General features: G+C 31.7%; 1 protein-coding gene across 1 annotated transcript; it reads left to right on the top strand.

Moving 5' to 3' along the window:
* Positions 1–12,321: 12,321 nt before the first annotated feature.
* On the top strand, positions 12,322–18,078 carry LOC139502146 (uncharacterized). Its single transcript, XM_071291523.1, has 3 exons — positions 12,322–12,364; positions 13,433–13,466; positions 14,321–18,078. Exons 2-3 carry the CDS (start codon positions 13,460–13,462, stop codon positions 15,118–15,120), a joined length of 807 nt encoding a protein of 268 aa, XP_071147624.1. The 5' UTR covers positions 12,322–12,364; positions 13,433–13,459; the 3' UTR covers positions 15,121–18,078.
* The last annotated feature ends 1,901 nt before the right edge of the window (positions 18,079–19,979 follow it).

Below are 19,979 nucleotides of genomic sequence, written 5' to 3'. Positions count from 1 at the left end.
TTGAAATGTGTTATAAAAACTTACTAGACATAGTTATATCAATGGTATTTAGCCCCCTCTTGACTTGATTTGAATAAAACCCTCATATAACTTACAGGTGTAAAAGATTAAAATTCTGCAACTCGAAACACTAAAAAAAACCCAATAAAACAGCAGCCTCGTGTTTAACTTTGTCAAGGATTTGTATAGTAATTTGTCTTTTGATGTTGTCCCTAAAAACTAAAGTCTTACACTGAATCTATACATTTTGCTTTGAAACCAAAATCTTGTCAAAAAGATATTAAAATAGATAAAGAAAGGGTCTGGGAAACACACAGAAAGCATGATTTTTATAATTTGATCTATAGCTTCTTGTGGCCTTCAGCGGCTCCAAAACTTTTTTTTTAGCCTAGCTCCTTTCGGCGTAAATGTGTTTGGCAATACTTTTAAAAGAGGTTAGTTACAGCTAAATTTTAATACCATGCATCTATGCAATACATGTATACATGTCAAATGCAGTTGGAAAATGAAGAATCTTGCTTCAACAGTGCAGAGAATAAATAATATGTCCTCTTAGTTTTCAAAAATAAATAACCGATCCAAAACAAAATCCCCCCACACACTTAATCTGTATTACAGTATATGTGTAATTGCATTTGAATTTGCATCGAACACAAACCTCCCATTATTTAAAGAAGTAATAATTGACAATTTAAAGCAAAGCACATTTAATGTTTTGCTCTTAAGAAAGTTGATATTCCATCAAATGTCTGAAGTTGTATTGGTACACTTTTATCTATACAGAAGGGCACATTTCCCTGTCGCTGACATAGAATAAAAATTCAATCTAAGAGTAGAGTTAAATATAATTATTGCATAATATATAAAGTTATTTTTATTGAGTAGAACAAACCCGGAAACTTTTGTCTTATCAGCTTTTGTCTGCATATTCAACTGATAAAACAATGTTTATATTTGCACATATATTTGCACATTGATTTTTGACTGACTGGTAATTTGCAAATGTCATGATAATATTAACTTAAATCTTAAAATACATTTTGTTTATACATCGTATATATATCTTGCTTTGATTATTTCTTTAACTGCAATAAATTTATGGATCCGGGTGTATAATAATGATAGTAGTTAAGGAACTAGTTAAAAGTACTGAAAGATTAGTAGTAGAACACTTGTCAACAAATACAATGATATATTTATAAACTAAATCTATAACCATTGAGGGAAATAAAGTAACAATGTTCGGACAAGAAATCAGAGCTTTGCATTAGGGAGATATATTACTTAATGCAAAATGATTTGATTAAAATAGCAAGATTCATTTAAACGATATTGGTTTTTTTCATGCCACAACTGGGCTTATGATACCTTCGGAGACCAACAGTCAACAAACGGAGGTATCAACCGAACAGTAATAACAATTTTAACCAATTTTTTTAGCATCAAACTTATTCCTTCTAAGTTAAATTCAGAAGTTATCACTTAAACAATTTTTGTTTTTCTTAAAATTCCAGCAGAACCAAAAATAGAATATGCAATGTATCTTGTTTGAAAGTTTTTTTCCATAAATACAAATTACCCTCCGCTCCATCTCATTTCCAAAACCTCCACAAGACTTTTCAAGGTATGGGAAAATATATGAAAAAAAATGTTTCGATAAGGATTCCCCCTCCCCCTTTAAACCAAAGGTTAAATGTGGGCAAAACTAATACGACAGAAGGTGTCAGTGTCTATTTAAACTACTAGTTACTATCAAAATATACTGAAAATGTATTCCATACTGATTAATGGCTATACATCGACATCTAGATGGTGGATAATGAACAAAATCTCTGCAGATAATATGTCAAACAAAATTGTTCGTTCTTGAAAGTGTCATCATCGCCAACTTCCAAACTGCAGCAGTATGTCGTTGTTGGCAGTTTTAAACTCCAATTTATATTCAAAGATGGAATGGTTCATGCAAACAAGGGAGAATAAAGGTTTGTTGATCCTAATGAATATGTACCACGCAATCAATATAATGTCGGAAATGTGATCCATACTAAACTGGGTTGATATTGGATCATTATACCTATAATCGATGCACATGATTTTTTTTATCATTTAATTGATTTGGGCTTTTTACTGGCTTTTAGTAACTGCGATAATTCTCAAATCATACCTTCGTGTTTATTTCACCTGTTGATACAATTTGAAATGCATTTCTGTTATTCAATGTTTACTAATCTATTGTTATATCTCGTCTCACTTTTTCTTTTAATATATAACACCATTCATAAGTATTCAGTATGACAATAAATTTTCACTTGTGTACTGTTAATAACAAATTTATTTATTTTCTAAAAATTGATTATGTACTCCTAAGAATAAAACTACTATATCTAAATTTACCTAACTGTGTAAGTTACCTTATTTAACGTTATTTTGTCCCAAATTAAAGTTGTCTTTTTGACATCGTTTTTCCATAAATATAGTTTTTACCATAAAAAAAACAACACCCGCGACATCTTTGATCATACTTATCGTTCAGTGTATGGTTAGTAGTTTGTGTGTGTTTACATGTATTTTTGATCGAGTTATGTCCTGCAATTGATTTCTTATAGTGTGCCTTTTTATGTTGTTTTTCTAGATTGTTTGTTGTTGGTTGCTGTTTGTCGTTGATCTTTTTGTTTATTGTTGTAGCCGATGGACCTTGATTTTTTCCTCTTTTGATTTTTTTTCACATTTCATTATCCTGCCTCTTTAATAATTACTATGCAGAAGGTGTTTATCCCATTATTAAAGGCCGTATGATTTCCTGTTAGTAATTGTTTTAATTTCATACTTTTATTTTGGTTCCTGACTTTTAGATGTCTCTGACATTGATGATACTTTCCCTAAGGATTATACAAATGTAACGGGTACGTAGGGTATACGTAATGTGTCTGATTCTATGTTCTATAAATGAATTCGTGACCATGCAGTTACATGCTGGATTCAAAACGTTCTTTTTACAAAATAATAAAAACAATTAAACATTCTTCATAAATCGACCTATTTGAACAAAAATATGTACAACTGCTCTTTGCGTTCTCTAATGAACTATCTATAAATGCTCTTCTTAAGATCTATACCAAATGGTACACAAATTTACTATTACAAACTTGTCCTGGTTCAGGAACAAACTTGTCCTTCTGGTACAATTATGTACCTTACAAGTTAACGCACTTAACCAATACGTTACAACAATATGGTTTAGCTTGTAAACTTCAATTTATACGAGTCCGTATTTCTAACGGGCACCATCTGTTCTTTATTACAAATAAGTAATACTATCTAATTTTTCTAATATATAAGAGACAGCGATCTCGAATATAGAACGTACCCTGGCCTTATTTCTTCGTAGACTTATGACAATCGACCGAGAGCATCAAACAAATGGAAGTTTTAAACTACCTTGACTGGCTATACATCCCTTGCACGGTCGGTACCGAGAGCAAGGAATCGATCCTGCTTTTATATTACAATGGTAGCTGTACCATTCTTGAAGGAGGGGTGTGCGTCCAAAGTGCCTCTTGCTCGTATCAGAGTTTCCACTTGGAACACCCCTTCACATTTGACCTGACCCAATGTTTACCCGCGAAACATCTGATTCATTTCCATGTTTATTAAAGTATATACAAATACATAAAATAAGGCTTCTACCGAACTGTAACTAATGTAATCTTTTTACCTCAGATACAAAATTATCACACAATTATTCAGTCTAAATTATTGTAAAACTAGTTATATGACTTATATCAGGTAGTTGTTAGATTTTGATTGGATGAAAAAATGTGAATTTTGTACCTATCACCAAATATTAGTATGTGCCAACTTCATATTTCGGGAACAACTTATGATATCACTCACAAAGATTAGCTATTACTTTTTTTAGTTTATAAATATTTCAATTATCTCCCTTTGAGTTATTCGTTTTTTTACAATTTGAGCATGTAATTTTAAATCGATTTAAAAGCGTTTATAAATTATCATTACATTGGCTAAAATTTAAATTGAATTTACATGATTATGATTAATTTATTGAAAACAACGGATAATATTTGAAACAATATTGTATTATTAAAACTATTATCTCATATTGAAATAAGAAATATTAGAAGTCAGGTAAACTTGTGTCGGGGTGTTGAAGACCGTTTGGTCATTTATTTGGATTTTGTGCACAAACCTGACGTGCATCACAACATATATAATAATATGCAAACCGCGGGCCTCACTGTGTCCATTTATTGCCAAATATTGTTTGCTGGTTGATGAATTATCAAGGCGACGGTTTCCTCGTTCGAAAATATTTTTACATTTTTTTTTAACTCAGGGTCTTTCAATATATAGTGGTTTTATTAATTGATGACCAATTATTGTTTACATCCATGTACTTTGTTATGTGGTTGATATTTGTCTCAGGGAAAGACAGGTAATCGTACGGCCCTTGTTTTCGTGACCGTTTCGAGTTTTTGGGTTTTGTTTTGTATTGAACAGCAACAACAAGTCATCCAACTCACAAACAAATTAAATTATTTTCTATAATTTGCTTGTATTTACTAAATTATTAAATACTAGTACAAAGAAAAATTTAAAAAATACTTTTGAATTATTTAGTAAATACAAGCAAATTTTAGAAAATAATTATACACTTTAATTTACACTAAGTATAACATCAAATGTTTGATAAAAATAGTCAGATATTAACTATAATACAGTAGTTCCCTTTGAAAAACGTTGATAATGGAACCGACAACTCAATCACTATAGTATGTTTACGTATGAAAGCAAACCGAAGTGATCTTTAAAAATCAAATAGAACATTTGTACATTGGGCAAAAACATTTTAGAATTCGCATTTATTACCGTTGTTTAAAACACGTGAAATAATATGCTAAATAATACACCAGATATCTAATGAAAGGAGGAACTTATTATACTTTGAACTCATAACCAAAATGAACAATATTAATTCATAATTTATATCATATTCAATATCAATAAATGAGAAAAGTAATGATTTCATTACATACTAGTCTGAATATCTAATAACAACCACTTGATATAAAAAAACTAGCAAAAACTAGCATCTGTATAATTACAAAGATGTAAATTATAAAAGGTCACCAACGGATTAAACCACTATGTATTGAAAGACTCTGAGATAAAATTATACAAGTTAATATAATGTATGTTTATGTCATCATCTTCACAATAGGAAATATTTGCAACTGAAATTAAAGGTATTGTTAAACCTTAAACAAAAAAGGTTTTTACATATTTTTCATTTGATTTCACTTGAAATTTTGGTAAACAGAAAATCAATCTATCATAGTAATACTAAGTGACCAATTTCGTGCATGTAGTGTTAAGTTACAATACAGGGAAATGTGAATGTCGTGTGATGGAATAAAATGTGAATGTCGTTTGATGGAATAAGACGAACATCTCAAGCTTAAAAGGAGTGTGATAGGCAAGTTTAAATCATATATTTTCTCAATTGTGAACTAAAACCGTTTGTCAAATAATGGACAATATCATCATTGGTTTTATAAAGTTGAAGTTCGTTGCCAAAAATACATTCATAAGCTTAGAAATGGAAAATTACTAAATACTAAACTTGTTCAAAGGGTATCCACACGTCTCAATCTTCAAAATCGGTTATCTAAAAATACTACCATCGCTAACATTTTTAACAATAAAAATCGTGGTTACCCTTCTATCGATAAGTGTCATGCCAAAAAATGACTTACATGTCCCCGTCTTTCCACCAACAATACGGTAAGGTCCACGTTTAATGGTCGCACATTTTCTTTAAATTTTGAAACTGATATAACTTGAAAAACAAACAGTATTATTTATTTACTCACATGAAACAAACCGGGGTGTGGTATTCAGTACGTAGGAGAAACTGGACGATATTTATCTAAACGCACTCAAGAACATCTGTATCGTTTTAAAAGACCCAATAAATTCAAAAGTATCATTTACCAACACCTTAAGAAGCACAACCATCCTTTTAAATATTTAGCAGTTCAACCTTTAGAAGTAGTAAATAAGCAGCCTGGTGAATCGCATTCAAAGTTTGTACGATCACGGAAAATAATTGAATTAAATTGGATAAAAAAATTACAGACAGTTTACCCTCTCGGTCTAAATGATAATATCATGGGAATTGGTAATATATCTAGAACCAATTCCGTTAACATTTTGGATATAGTTTCTAAAACAGTTCGTAAAAAAACGTTCTCACGGTCGTAGAACAAATCGCAATCAAAGAAAATGTCGGGCCAATCATACCAATATTTCGGACCTAATTTCTATTTCAAAAAACAACGGCAGACATTATCTGTTAACAAAACTCTGTTCGTTACCGGTTAATAAGTTAAATAAAATTTTGGAGGATTGCAACACAATTTCATATAGCAGTCCTAAGTATGAAATTGTTCAAATTATTATGGCATATTGTTATTCTAAATTATTTCCCAAAATTGATCGCCCTGAAGATCATAAAAAACATTTTATTAAAATTAAGTATGTCAATAAAGGCTTTGATTTTGTAAATATTGCCGGTATATTTAACGACCATTCTGTTAAAGAACAAATTCCTGGATATTTTGACAATACTGAGCTACCTCTTATTTGTTATATTTACAAGAAATCTACCCGGAAATTTGTGTTTAATTATAGTCAATTGTGTAAAGATGTTAATATCAGTGAAAATACACCTACTTCATGTAATTGCAGTAATTCCGAATATATTTATGGACCCATTTCCCATGTTATAACAGGAGATCTTAACATCGTTCAAAACCGAGAGTTAAAATCATTCCTCAGTAAAGGACCTAAATATCGTCCCCCGTCAATTATTAATTGGAATGAGTGTCGTAATATCATCCACGACTCACTCCATACTTACTGTATGAAATGGATAAAACGGGAAAAAGCTGACAAAAAATCTTTGGACTCTTTTTTTAATTCAGTAATGAAGATAGTTGATATACGTATTCAACATTTTAAAGAACATTTTACTATAAACCCTTACAACAATAAACCTATTTCTCGTATCAAACATAAACTAAAAGAACTAGCAAAGGAATTTGTTTTTGTCCCGGCAGATAAAGCTGCTAATAATATTATTATTGTTTGACGTAAATTTTACATTGAGGTTCTGAAAAAGGAAATCACCAATTCACCAACATTCCAACTGACTCCATTTTCAGAAAACGAAATCTGTAACAAACATAAACTTTTAGGCACAGCTTTACAAGCAGAGCCAAATACAATGAAAGTCCCAACTATGTATTGGCTTCCGAAGCTACACAAAACCCCTTACAAATATAGATTTATTTCGTCTTCAAGCCATTGTTCAACTACTAAATTGTCTATTCTTCTTACCAGCACACTTGGTACAATTAAAAACCTGATAATAAATTGTTCAAATAAGGCCTTCGAAAATAGTGGAATAAATTACTTTTCGAGTGTCAAGAACTCGTTGGAAGTACTTGATAAATTGCATGCTTATATTGGTGATTTTGAATCTGTTCAAAGTTTTGATTTTTCTACCCTGTATACCACATTGCCTCACATTCTCATTAAGAAAAAATTCACACACCTAACTAAATGGGCATTCAAAAAATCAGAATGTGAATATATATGTTCAAACTCTTTTAGGTCATTTTTTAGTAGCAATAAACAAAAAAACTATGTTAATTGGACATGCTTTGATACTATATATGCCCTTGAATTTTTACTAGATAACATTTTTGTTCGCTTTGGGGATTCCGTATATCGTCAGATTATCGGAATTCCAATGGGGACTAACTGTGCACCACTTATTGCGGACCTGTTTTTGTATTGTTATGAGTTACAATTTATGACAAAAATAAGCAAAGACCCATCGAAACAACATCTGATAAACAAATTTAATAATACTTTTAGATATTTGGATGATATTTTGGCTCTCAATAATGACGACTTCAGTATGTATATTAATGAAATTTATCCTGTTGAACTTACTTTAAATAAAGCTAATACTAACAATGACCACTGCCCTTTTCTCGATCTTGATATCTATATCACTAATGGAAAGCTGAATACTAAAATTTATGATAAAAGGGATGATTTTTCATTTCCTATCGTTAATTATCCGTTTTTAGATGGTGACGTTCCCTTGTCACCATCTTACGGTGTTTATATATCTCAACTTGTACGATTCGCTCGTGTATGTAACAATGTTTTAGATTTTAACGAGAGAAATTTATGTATTACTGAAAAATTATTACACCAGGGTTTTCGATATCACAAACTAGTCAAAACATTTACTAAATTTTATCATCGGTATAAAGACATTATTCGTAAATATAGCTCAACATGCAGACTTTTAATACGTTCAGGTATTTCACATCCAATTTTTTATGGTAATATTCTTTATAAAGCACAAAGGTGTCAGTATTCACCTCAGAAACTTACAAAACCTTTGAATAGACTTATTAAGAAGGGATATAATTACGATACTGTTGTCAAGTCATTAAAGATTGCATATTTTGGCGTTAATATTGAGTCATTGATAAGGTCTTTGCATCGGAACTAAACACATTTTTTCTAAAAACAGTTGTTGGCATGACACGGGTTATGTTCTTCTCATATATGTTATGATGGTATGATACTAAACCCCTAACGGGAAGGATTGTGCCTGATGTTCATATGATGAAATCATAATCTTTCAGTCAGTTTAGTTGAAGTCTGGAGCTGGCATGTCAGTTAACTGCTAGTAGTCTGTTGTTATTTATGTATTATTGTCATTTTGTTTATTTTCTTTGGTTACATCTTCTGACATCAGACTCGGATTTCTCTTGAACTGAATTTTAATGTGCGTATTGTTATGCGTTTACTTTACTACATTGGTTAGAGGTATAGGGGGAGGGTTGAGATCTCACAAACATGTTTAACCCCGCCGCATTTTTGCGCCTGTCCCAAGTCAGGAGCCTCTGGCCTTTGTTAGTCTTGTATTATTTTAATTTTAGTTTCTTGTGTACAATTTGGAAATTAGTATAGCGTTCATTATCACTGGACTAGTATATATTTGTTTAGGGGCCAGCTGAAGGACGCCTCCGGGTGCGGGAATTTCTCGCTACATTGAAGACCTGTTGGTGACCCTCTGCTGTTGTTTTTTATTTGGTCGGGTTGTTGTCTCTTTGACACATTCCCCATTTCCATTCTCAATTTTATTCAATATATTTAATTAAATATGAATTAAATTCACTATTTATAAATATTAATATATTTTGAAATGTCCATTTTTTGGTCAGAAATAAAGACAACAGTAGTATACCGCTGTACAAAACTCGTAAATCTATGGACAAAAAACAAAATCGGGGTAACAAACTAAAACTGAGGGAAACGCATTAAATATAAGAGGAGAACAACGACACAACATTAAAATGTAACACAAACAGCAACGGACTAAGCATTAGACAAAATCCGATGAGAATAACCAATATAACATCAAAACCAAATACATGAATTTGGGATAGAAAAGTACCGTGACACGTTTTATAGTAATATGAATTCACAATCAAATATAGGAGAAAACAAACGACACAACGGAAACACAACGTAAAAATGTTACACACACAGAAATGAACTTTGATATAACAATGGTCATTTGGTCAGAAATAGTTATCCCAGAGATTTTTTTCATGAAGGAAAGCTTCCCAACTTCAAAGAAAGCATATTAAATAAGAGTTGAAATAAAATCCAATAATTTGACGATAAAACTATGACAAACAAAATATATTATAAAACAAGAATTTGAAAGCCAAAGTCATATACATTTTGAATTTCACGTCCATGAATAATTATATTGATGTTTTAATTACTAACTAAATAACGTTCATTATTACAACGGACGAATTCAAGAAATGATATATCAAAACGTAAATTCGGTTAGTTTATTTCCAACAGATTATATTGAAGAATACTGTATAAAGTAGAACAAACTAAACAAAATATGTCAACAGAGTACACGATGGAAGAATTTTGCATTGCTGAAAAACTAACGTCAAATAAACGCCAAAATGTTTGAAGCCTTATTTATAATTTATAATAATCATAGTACGAAATTTTACACTGTCTGCGCCAAATGGACTCTTTTTTTTTAATAAAGGTGCCTCCTAATCTACAGCTTTTACTAAGAGATACCTATTAGTTTAAACATATTTATTTATAGTGGATTGGGAAACAAGTTTTGCAACTTATATTAATCCCTTTCCACTTTGCGGGTGCGAGTGCTGCCTTGTAGCGGCATTAGCCTGCTCTTTTTCGAAATCTACAAGGGTGTCTTTAACGTGCAAGAGATATGGATCTCTCTTAACACGGGCAGCCATTTATCGTCCCCTTCCGATTTATCATCGTTTCCTCAAGACCATACTCGCAAATGTGTCAAGGGAGAGCCGAAAATTCAGTCCCTGAAATTTTCATCCCAGACGGGAATCGAACCAGGAACCTTTGTGTTAGTAGTCCGATGCATTAACCACTACACCACGGCTCCCTCAGAGATACCTATATTTGATGTCCTTTAGTCTATATATGTTTCTGTCGCTACTGGTTGTGCTCGTCTGTACGAATCGCGCTTCTTGCGTACAAAAATATCAGCCTAGTATCTTGTATGACAAGTTTTATTTCATACTGGTATCTTTTTACTTTACAAAGTATTCACATAGACTAAGTATGAAATTCAGTGAATAAAGGCAACAGTAGTATACTGCTGTTCAAAAGTCATAAATCGATTACTAGAAAACAAAAACGGTTTTAAAACTGAAACCGAGAAAACACATTAACTACAGGTGGAAAACAACGGAGATACCGCAACAAAGACAACCGAATTATATTCTGAATCTTCCATCTGTTTTGGATGCATAAAGAAATGATTTAGGTTTAGTGTCTTTTTGTTAAAGGGATATACAAGTAACCGGCCACTTCCACTCTGTGTTTTCGTTAGTTGTATTTCTATTTGTATCCATCTGAGGAGTTCAGCCTTTCTCAAGCCTGTATCGCTCACCTGACTCTATTTGGGTTTTTTTGAAATCGTATAAAAAAAGATAAAATTTGGCTACAAGATAACAACACTTGGCCAGCACCTCATAAAGGAAAGGAACATTCATTCTATGTTTGGTTTAATTCAATTCAGTGGTTCTCTAGAAGAAGACTGTTGTATGCATTTGCAATAGGGTCCTATGTTAAACTAAGCCTCCCCCCCATGCTGTCGGCCATCTTGGATGTTGGATTGGGGACAAAGTAACAACACTTGGTCAGCATCTCATAAGGAACATTCGTGCTATGTTTGGTTTCATTCCATTCAGTGGTTCTCTAAAAGAAGTCATTTGTAAGCATTTCTCATAGGGTCCTATGTTAAACTAAGTCCCCCACTGGCAGCCATCTTGGATGATGGATCGGCTACAAAGTAACAACACTTGGTCAGTACCTCATAAGGAACATTCATGCTATGTTTAGTTTCATTCCATTCAGTGGTTCTCTAAAAGAAGTCATTTGTAAGCATTTCCTATAGGGTCCTATGTTAAACTAAATCCCCCCGTTGGCGGCCATCTTGGATGATGGATCGACTACAAAGTAACAACACTTGGTCAGCACCTCATAAGGAACATTCATGTCATGTTTGGTATCATTCCATTCAGTGGTTCTCTAAAAGAAGTTCAAAATGTAAAATGTTAACGACGACGACGACGACGGACGACGGACGCGAAGTGATGAGAAAAGCTCACTTGGCCCTGTGGGCCAGGTGAGCTAAAAAAAAACATATCAAAATTGAATTTGACCTTTATACATGTTATAAAACTGTCGATGATATTGCGGAATAAATCAAAATTATCCTATAATAACGGTCGAAAAAGCGGACCTTTGCATCACTATTTAACCGTAATTTACATAAATTGGGTTTAACAATAGTCTACATATTTCAACCAATGTGTATTGTCTCATACAAATTTTCTCCAACGATGATATCTGTTTTTCTTATAACTTCGTTGATGTTTACATTGATTACGTCACGTGGTTTCTTTGTCTCTTCCGATATTCTTCTGTCTCAAGTCTGTAGGTTGGCATGAAAAATTATAGAAAAATAGAATAAAAGAAAAATACTTTAGATTCATAAAACTTATAATAACATTGATTTAATGTTTGAAAAGCCTAAGGTATGCATTTGAGACTTTAATTTATGCATTCTAAATTAAAAAAAAAAACAACCTTAAATAGTTACAAATCGATATAAATAGAACCGAAAGTAATTAAGTGGTAATACACATTTATCGCCATTTTACAGGTAAACTGACACAAACTTTCATCATGTTCTAAACTGGGTTAAAACAGTTTCAAATTGCAAACGTATTAGATTTATAACGGATAAAAGTATTCCATCAATGAAAAACAAACGACTTAGATGTCTACTTTATAGGCATAAATATCTAAACTACTAGATCTCAAGACCGTTTATGTTTTGTTCACCTAATAAAGATCAATAAACGTAAACCGAAGAAAGCTATAATCAAACTTATATAAGGGTATATATACTTTATGGGGTATACTTAAAATTTTACATCCATTACTGTTTCAAACAATAAGCAATTAGCAAAATTAATAAGTTCCGGAACTATCCGATGCGATATAATTTTGATCATGTCATTAAATTCACATGTTACCTTATCTGTACGTTCCGCATCGTTCAGGCGCACCACCAAACAGTCGTTTATTTGGAAAACAAAAGGGAGTGGAACTTATTAATTTGTCTAACTGCTAATTGTTTGAAACAGTAATCGATGTAAAATTTTCTGTATTCCCTATCAAGTATATATACCCTTATATAAGTTTGACTTGTAGCTTTCTTCGGTTTTACGTTTATAAGGTGAACAAAAAATGGTCTTTAGATTTAGTAGTATAGATATAGTCTCTGAAAAAATAAGGCTGAAAATGCACCAAATATTTATATTCAATATAAGTATTTACATTTTGTCTATTACAATCTCAAAATGTTCATAATGCCCTCCATAGTACCCTCCATAGTACTATAAATAACAATAAATACGTTTACTGCTTCAAACGCGATTTTCTGTTTCAAAAATTAATTCTGGCAATACTCAACAATCATCCTACATGTCCTACATACCATGCATACCTGCAGTGGTGGATCCAGGGGTCCCCCTTTTTTTGGACGATCGTTGCATTTGCTGGGGACATGTGGTTGAACACCCCCCCCCCCTTTATCCTGGGTTGGGTCCGCCCTTTTTTAAATGGCTGGATCCGCCCCTGAGTCCTGACACTAATTACGAAGCATGTTTTAGTATAGCAAATTGACGGTTGAATTAAAATAAATTCTGGGTTTTTTTCTTTTCAGATTTGCTTTTGAAAGGACTGTTATGCTATGGCTGGTAAGTGATCTTTAAGATATTTTAAATTACCAAGAATAAGTAAAATTACGTAGTAAAATATTATATCTGCGTCTTATGGCGAAACAGTATCTATTAAAAAAAGATCTTCAACTAGGTCAATATGGTTGAAATCGTCAAGTGACTTTTAATTGAAGTTTTGCTCTTAACTGACGTTTTCAACCAGTGTTTGCGGGTGGGTTTTTTTTTGCCTTTTATCTTGAAAACTATCAAAGATGAATAGATACTTTTTATTACAAAAATGATCAGCTACATCTGAACAGAAAAACATGATTAGCAATAAACACAAGACAAACAACAAAGAGATTACTTCATGAATGATATTTAAGTCTACAATGTTCCGTCCACTGCTTAAATATTAAACAGAGATCTTCACAGAATGAAATATAAAGCAAAATGGTGCCTTGGGTAAGGAACTACTAGTAATGTCTTTAAACAAACAAACATCAAACATAAATATCCTCGCAATCCATTATTCAAGTAACAGAAAACTAGAAAGTTATAAAAGAAAACAAACGAAGTGAGGCTTGATCGAATACGAACATAATTTACACACATTTAGTTTTCCAGTCAAGATATATGGTCTTTTCATGAAAACTTAGAAACACTCATTTAATAACCGTATTGAAGCTTCAATCTGGTATCATTTATTTTTCCTTTAAATAAATGGTAAGGGTTATCTTAATTCAATACTAATATCCCTTTTCTGGTAATTTTTTGGTAAATATTTTATCTTATTTGTTGATGTTTTACCTGAATTCAATCTCTATAGTTATATTGAATACATTCTTACAGCATTTACGCATTGTTTACTTATACCTCCTCTTTTTTACCAGATAACTCTTCATCAGATATGTCCGTTTGCCTGTACAATTACCTATGTCATAATATTGTTGGATCAGCGGATTACGTTAGACTGATCAGATTGATTAATGCATCAAAAGACCAAATATTTAGCAGCCAACTCTCTGCTACGCATATCACCAGTGGTAGTTTCGGTGAAGGACTTGAGCTGAATGGTAGTGACTGTGATATTATGATTTTACCACGACATAATGATATAGTGGTTACTGATCAAACGAAACTTCAAGTTTGTCATTCTTCTAGAAGTGTAGTTTTATTAGAAACTAACGATGTTAAACCTGGCTTTGCATATCTACGTGTGATAAAAGGAAATACGAAAAATTCAGAAGTGTTTTGTCGAGGTGCTCAAGGACAGGAATATCTATCTAGTGTAATGTTTAAGATTTGTATCCTTAATGAACGCCAACCTGTTATTCACGGACCGTGCGCATCTGATAGAGATGGTTCCATTGACTTAGCATTCTCTCTACATTCAAAATCATGGATATTTACAGCTTTAAAATGGGTGACTAGATCAAATAATTCATGGCCAACTAGTGAGGTAAAACAAAGAGTAATTGATCATGGAGTCATGTTTGTGCCAATTGGCCAAGAGGGGGATCTCAATGAAGAATTAAAATGGCGTATATCCTTCTCTTTAGGTGAAAAATTTCTGATATATACATTTCGTCACACACAGTTGTTGTGCTATGCTCTCATGAAAATGTTTTTGAAAAATGTTATAAGCGAATCTCCCGGATGTAACGACTTACTTTGTTCATATTTCATTTAAACTATCTTATTCTGGCTATCTGAAGAATTGCCGACATCTGTGTGGAAACCAGATAATTTGATACTTTGCTTTACGAAGTGTTTCAAAAGACTTATATATTGTGTGGAATATTCCGTTTGTCCACATTACTTTATTCCAGAAAACAACCTTTTTGAAAATAAGATAATTGGACATAGCAGAACAAAATTGTTACAAAAATTGAATGAGTTACATGATTATGGATGGCAATGTATCTTTAGTTCGGAACAAATATCTAGCTTACCGTATTTTACAAGAGATCAGTGCAATGCAGACATGTTTGCGAATAATATTGAAAAAATGATTAAGTCAAGAACACTTCTTCCGGTAGAAGAAACAACCATCGTGGAACATGAACGATGTCTAAAATCAATACTTTTAAGTAAATCTAAAAAATAAGAACCATCCATTTACACAATATGACTCGACTTTCCTTGAACACTGCACACACAATGCAGCTATCCAATCCATATAGTAACAAATACAATTATAAACAATACAAAACATGTATCTGTTATATTCTACAGAGTACCCACCAAGATGCTGTGTTAGGCTGGTTGATGTTGGCGACATTATTCTACAAACACAAACAATACTACAAAGCACTTTTTGTTCTGTCATATTCACTCACAAAATGTACCACAGAAAAATTGGACTTTGGTGCAAATATAACCGACGTACATCGAAAACTATTGCGTTACAAAATATTTAGGAAGTTAAAAATTATTTGTACGTTACGATTTCTCTTGTTACTTCCATATTCAACAGATTTTTGTGAGAAAAATAATTCTATTCCAGACGAACTAAATATGAATGATACTAACGATTTTAATCCATGCATCGTAATACCACCAGTTACATATCTCCATTTCCTAACATTCTTGTGCCATTATCGTCTTCAAAATATCAAAAATTATCAGGAATCACTAGGAGATCTTCGTCTAACAATAGAAGAGGATTATTTTATGTCGGATATTGCTATGAAAGCTGCAGCCTACGACTGTCTTGGTGTAGCTTTTCAGATTATAGGAGATACGAAAGCAGCGAGAGGAGCTTTTGTTAAATCAACAGAAATTTTCCCTGACCAATTGGATAATCGCTCATTTAAACGACTAACAATACCAAAATAGTTGTATAGTTATGCATTTACAAGAGCTCAGGGATAACTTTTGCAGAATGACTTTTTCTATGTACAATATTAATCATTCAATCAGATGAAGAAAGAAAGATATATGTATGTTCAAAACTTAATGTTATTACGATGTTTGTGTTCCTGTACCATAATATTATATATACAAGTAAGAAACGAGATTTGTTAATTACCTTGTATTAAAAAAAATGTAAATCTAAAATGACTATAAATGAAAATGAAATGTGTTACTTACCTAGATTATTGACTGTACACTCTAAAATTGAACTAATACTTTTTATATACAAGATACAATAAGAAATAATTATTATGGTTAGTATGTTGGAGGAAAAAAGAATTGTTTTGTGTTACTTTGACCTTCTAATGTTGATTGTAATGTCAATATCACATTACTCGTATTTTGTTTTGTAGCTTTGTCATATAATCAGTATTTTGTGTTTATATTTCTACTTTACATTGTTACGAATGAGAAAAGCGTTTCTTAACATTACTTATGTAAGTTGGTGGAGAATATATTATGTGTAACAGAATATCATTATTTAACCCTTTTGATATTTTAGAAATGTAAAAGGAGGTTCGGATTTAGAATCAAGAATTAAAGTCACTGAGAAATAGAATATTTAAAGGTTAAAAGAACTGCAGAAAAAAATGACAATCGCGCTCTGAATATCCCTGCGTTAACACATTTTTTCATTCAAAAGTAAAAAAAATATTTTATGCAATCATTTGTGCGCTCCTTTTTCTAACCCTTAAAGTTCGATGTCGAGTCATTTAAGAACACTGTTGTTGGGACTCTAACTTCTTGTTTAGTTTGATTCAGTAATTCAGTACTTGTTCGTTTTTTTCCAAACTGAAGAATAGTGTACATGCTTTTTTATTCAATTAATATTAATTTAAATAGCAGTTTTCAATAGTAGGCTTTGAATTTTCAATCATGCTTATAAAACTTAAAGCATCCTTATTACAAGTATGTAGTGTTTGTAAAAAGTGAACGGATGACATCATTATAATCACCAATAGCTTAGAGCAGTGTTCCGCATTATGACACTGTTGGTCTACCCGTGAACATCATTTGCATTATATGTTTTGGATCATGGGTTAGCTTGGATGCGTAATTGACACACATTAATCATTCATTTGTTCTTATTTTTGGATATCAAAATATAACTTATTTTGGTGTCAGGAATTCAAATTTTTGATAACACAAAAATCATTTTTTGATATAAAGAAATCTATTTCTTGATATCGAGACATAGAAAATATTTTAGACGAGGAATAAACAGTTAAAAGTAGAATTACAAAAATATACCGAACTCCAATGAACATTCAAAACGGAATGTCAGAAGTCAAATGGCAAAATCAAAAGCTGAAACACAACAAACGAATAGTTAACAACTGTCATATTCCTGACTTCGTATAGGAATTTTCTTATTTTGAAAATTGTGGATTTAACCTCGTTTTATACCTATCAAAAATCTCTCACGTGAATGACAGTCGCATACAATTCCATTATGTTGACAACAATGTGTGAACAAAACAAACAGACATATAAGGGAACGACAATTTAACTTCCGGTGGGGGCAAAAGGGGGGGGGGGGTATTGTATTTTCCAAAAATAACATTCTGATCCCATATTTGAGGAAAAAAATATTCTGGTCAAGTAGATGACCAAACAAAGAATTCAGATTTTCCACATTCCTTTTAGTGTTAGAAATTGAGAATAAAAAATGATTTATAGCGTCGAAAAATTAAAAACAAATGTTCACGCATTGCTCGAAAAAAATATATGAGTATCTGGACCATATAGGTATATATTTTTTTCGAAATTACATTATAAACCTTTCAATAATACAAAAACTTTATCTAAAAAAAAACAGTGATAGTTTAAAACATGACATTTTTTTTATTTTATAATCCGAAAACTACGTAAAAATTAAATATTTATGCCATAGTTAGTTTTCATCGCTAGTTGCATTCGTGCATGTAGACTGACCATCAGTATAAAATGTGTTTACTATAAATTTGACAATTAAGTAAAATTAACTATGTGAATCTTCTTATTTTCATTTAGCTTATCTTTTTATGATAATATAATAATAAAATTACCTATATGATAGCATCTTTTTAATGAAAGATCGTATCATATGAAGAGTTTAGAAGTATTAAAAGTAAACTGTAACAGAGTGTTAATTACCCCGACCATACGCGTACGGTCGGACCATATGAGTATATACCCATATGGTCATGACCATACGCGTATGGTCCAAATACTCATATGGTCCGGAACATGAACAAAGAACATCAAAAAAAACGAAAGGCAAAAATATACAATTTTTTTCACAGCATAATAAATAATTCTTCAGTTTTGAAAAAAACCAACAAGTACAAAAAAAAAGGGACACAGCCGTCAACATTGTGGATTAGGGTATTAAATCAAAAAACAAAAAGACATATGTATAAAGAACATCAGAACGAACGAAGGCAGGAATAGGAACACTATAACACGTAATAAAGGTTATAAATCACGTCAGTTACTGGACCTAGAATCTACACTTCAAGACCATCGTGTATTACATGTGAAGTTGATACGGAATATTTATCAACAAGGTCTTAATTTCTTCCGATGAACTTTTTTTTTAAGAAAACTTTTCTTGACATAACCCTGGTTCATGAACTTTTAGCGCAAATACTGGATACGTTTTATAAAGTCTGGGTAGCAGATGCAAGCTCTTGAATACCAGATAAATTTAGAAATGTAATCCAATATGCAAGTGAAGTCGGTATATTGCTACTAAGGTGGGGAAAATTAAGAATTTTAAAATCAAAACAGTCTCGCTTGTCATGGATTCTGGTACTGAGATGGCTATTTATGTCAAATTCGAGGTATAAGTCTAAAAATAAGACAGAGGGGCCATCTCTGTTGTTTTTAATTTCTAGAATATATTAATGGAACCCAATCAGAAAATTTTGGATTATTAATCGCAAGACCATGATCAATATATCTGAATGTGATATTAAAAGATCTGATAAAAAAAAGCACCTCATAATATAGAACTACTACAACTATTTTATAGTCTAACAGTATAAAGCATGAAAATTTTCAGTAGCATAAATCTAATGGCTATGTAGCATAAAACACAATTACCATATTAATACATTAACCTATTTCAAATTAAATTGAAAACTTAGTAGACCTTTGTTTTCATAAATTCAACATATACTACTCCACAACGTTTTCATATTTTCTTGCATACACCTGGGTCTATTCCACAGGCACTCGTCTCAGAATATTTTTTCCAATATACCTTTATATAACAATGTATATAGAAAATTTGTTTTTTGAGACGAGTGCCTGTGGTCTATTCTATTAGTAATACTCGCTGTTAGTATAATAGTCCCAGCATACACCCACCATATATATATGATTGGTTTAATACTAAAACAAATGTTTAAAATCATAAAATTTTATTTTTTGTTGAAAGGCAAATCATGAAATTATGCATTTGAGAAGGTTTTTAAAAGCTTTATTTCCGTCGGTATAATCAGGATTTTTAAGAAACAGCTTCACTATCCGTAAGATTGATACACTGATGATGTTGTTTCAATCAATGCATGAGAAATCATAATTTTCGTTGTCCACTAATAGCCCAAACGTATTCATATGCCGGTTTCTAATTTATATTTGATATGA

This window comes from Mytilus edulis, chromosome 13, assembly GCF_963676685.1.
Source record: "Mytilus edulis chromosome 13, xbMytEdul2.2, whole genome shotgun sequence".
NCBI classification, from domain to species: domain Eukaryota; kingdom Metazoa; phylum Mollusca; class Bivalvia; order Mytilida; family Mytilidae; genus Mytilus; species Mytilus edulis.
This window is presented reverse-complemented; position numbering and strand designations above follow the sequence as displayed.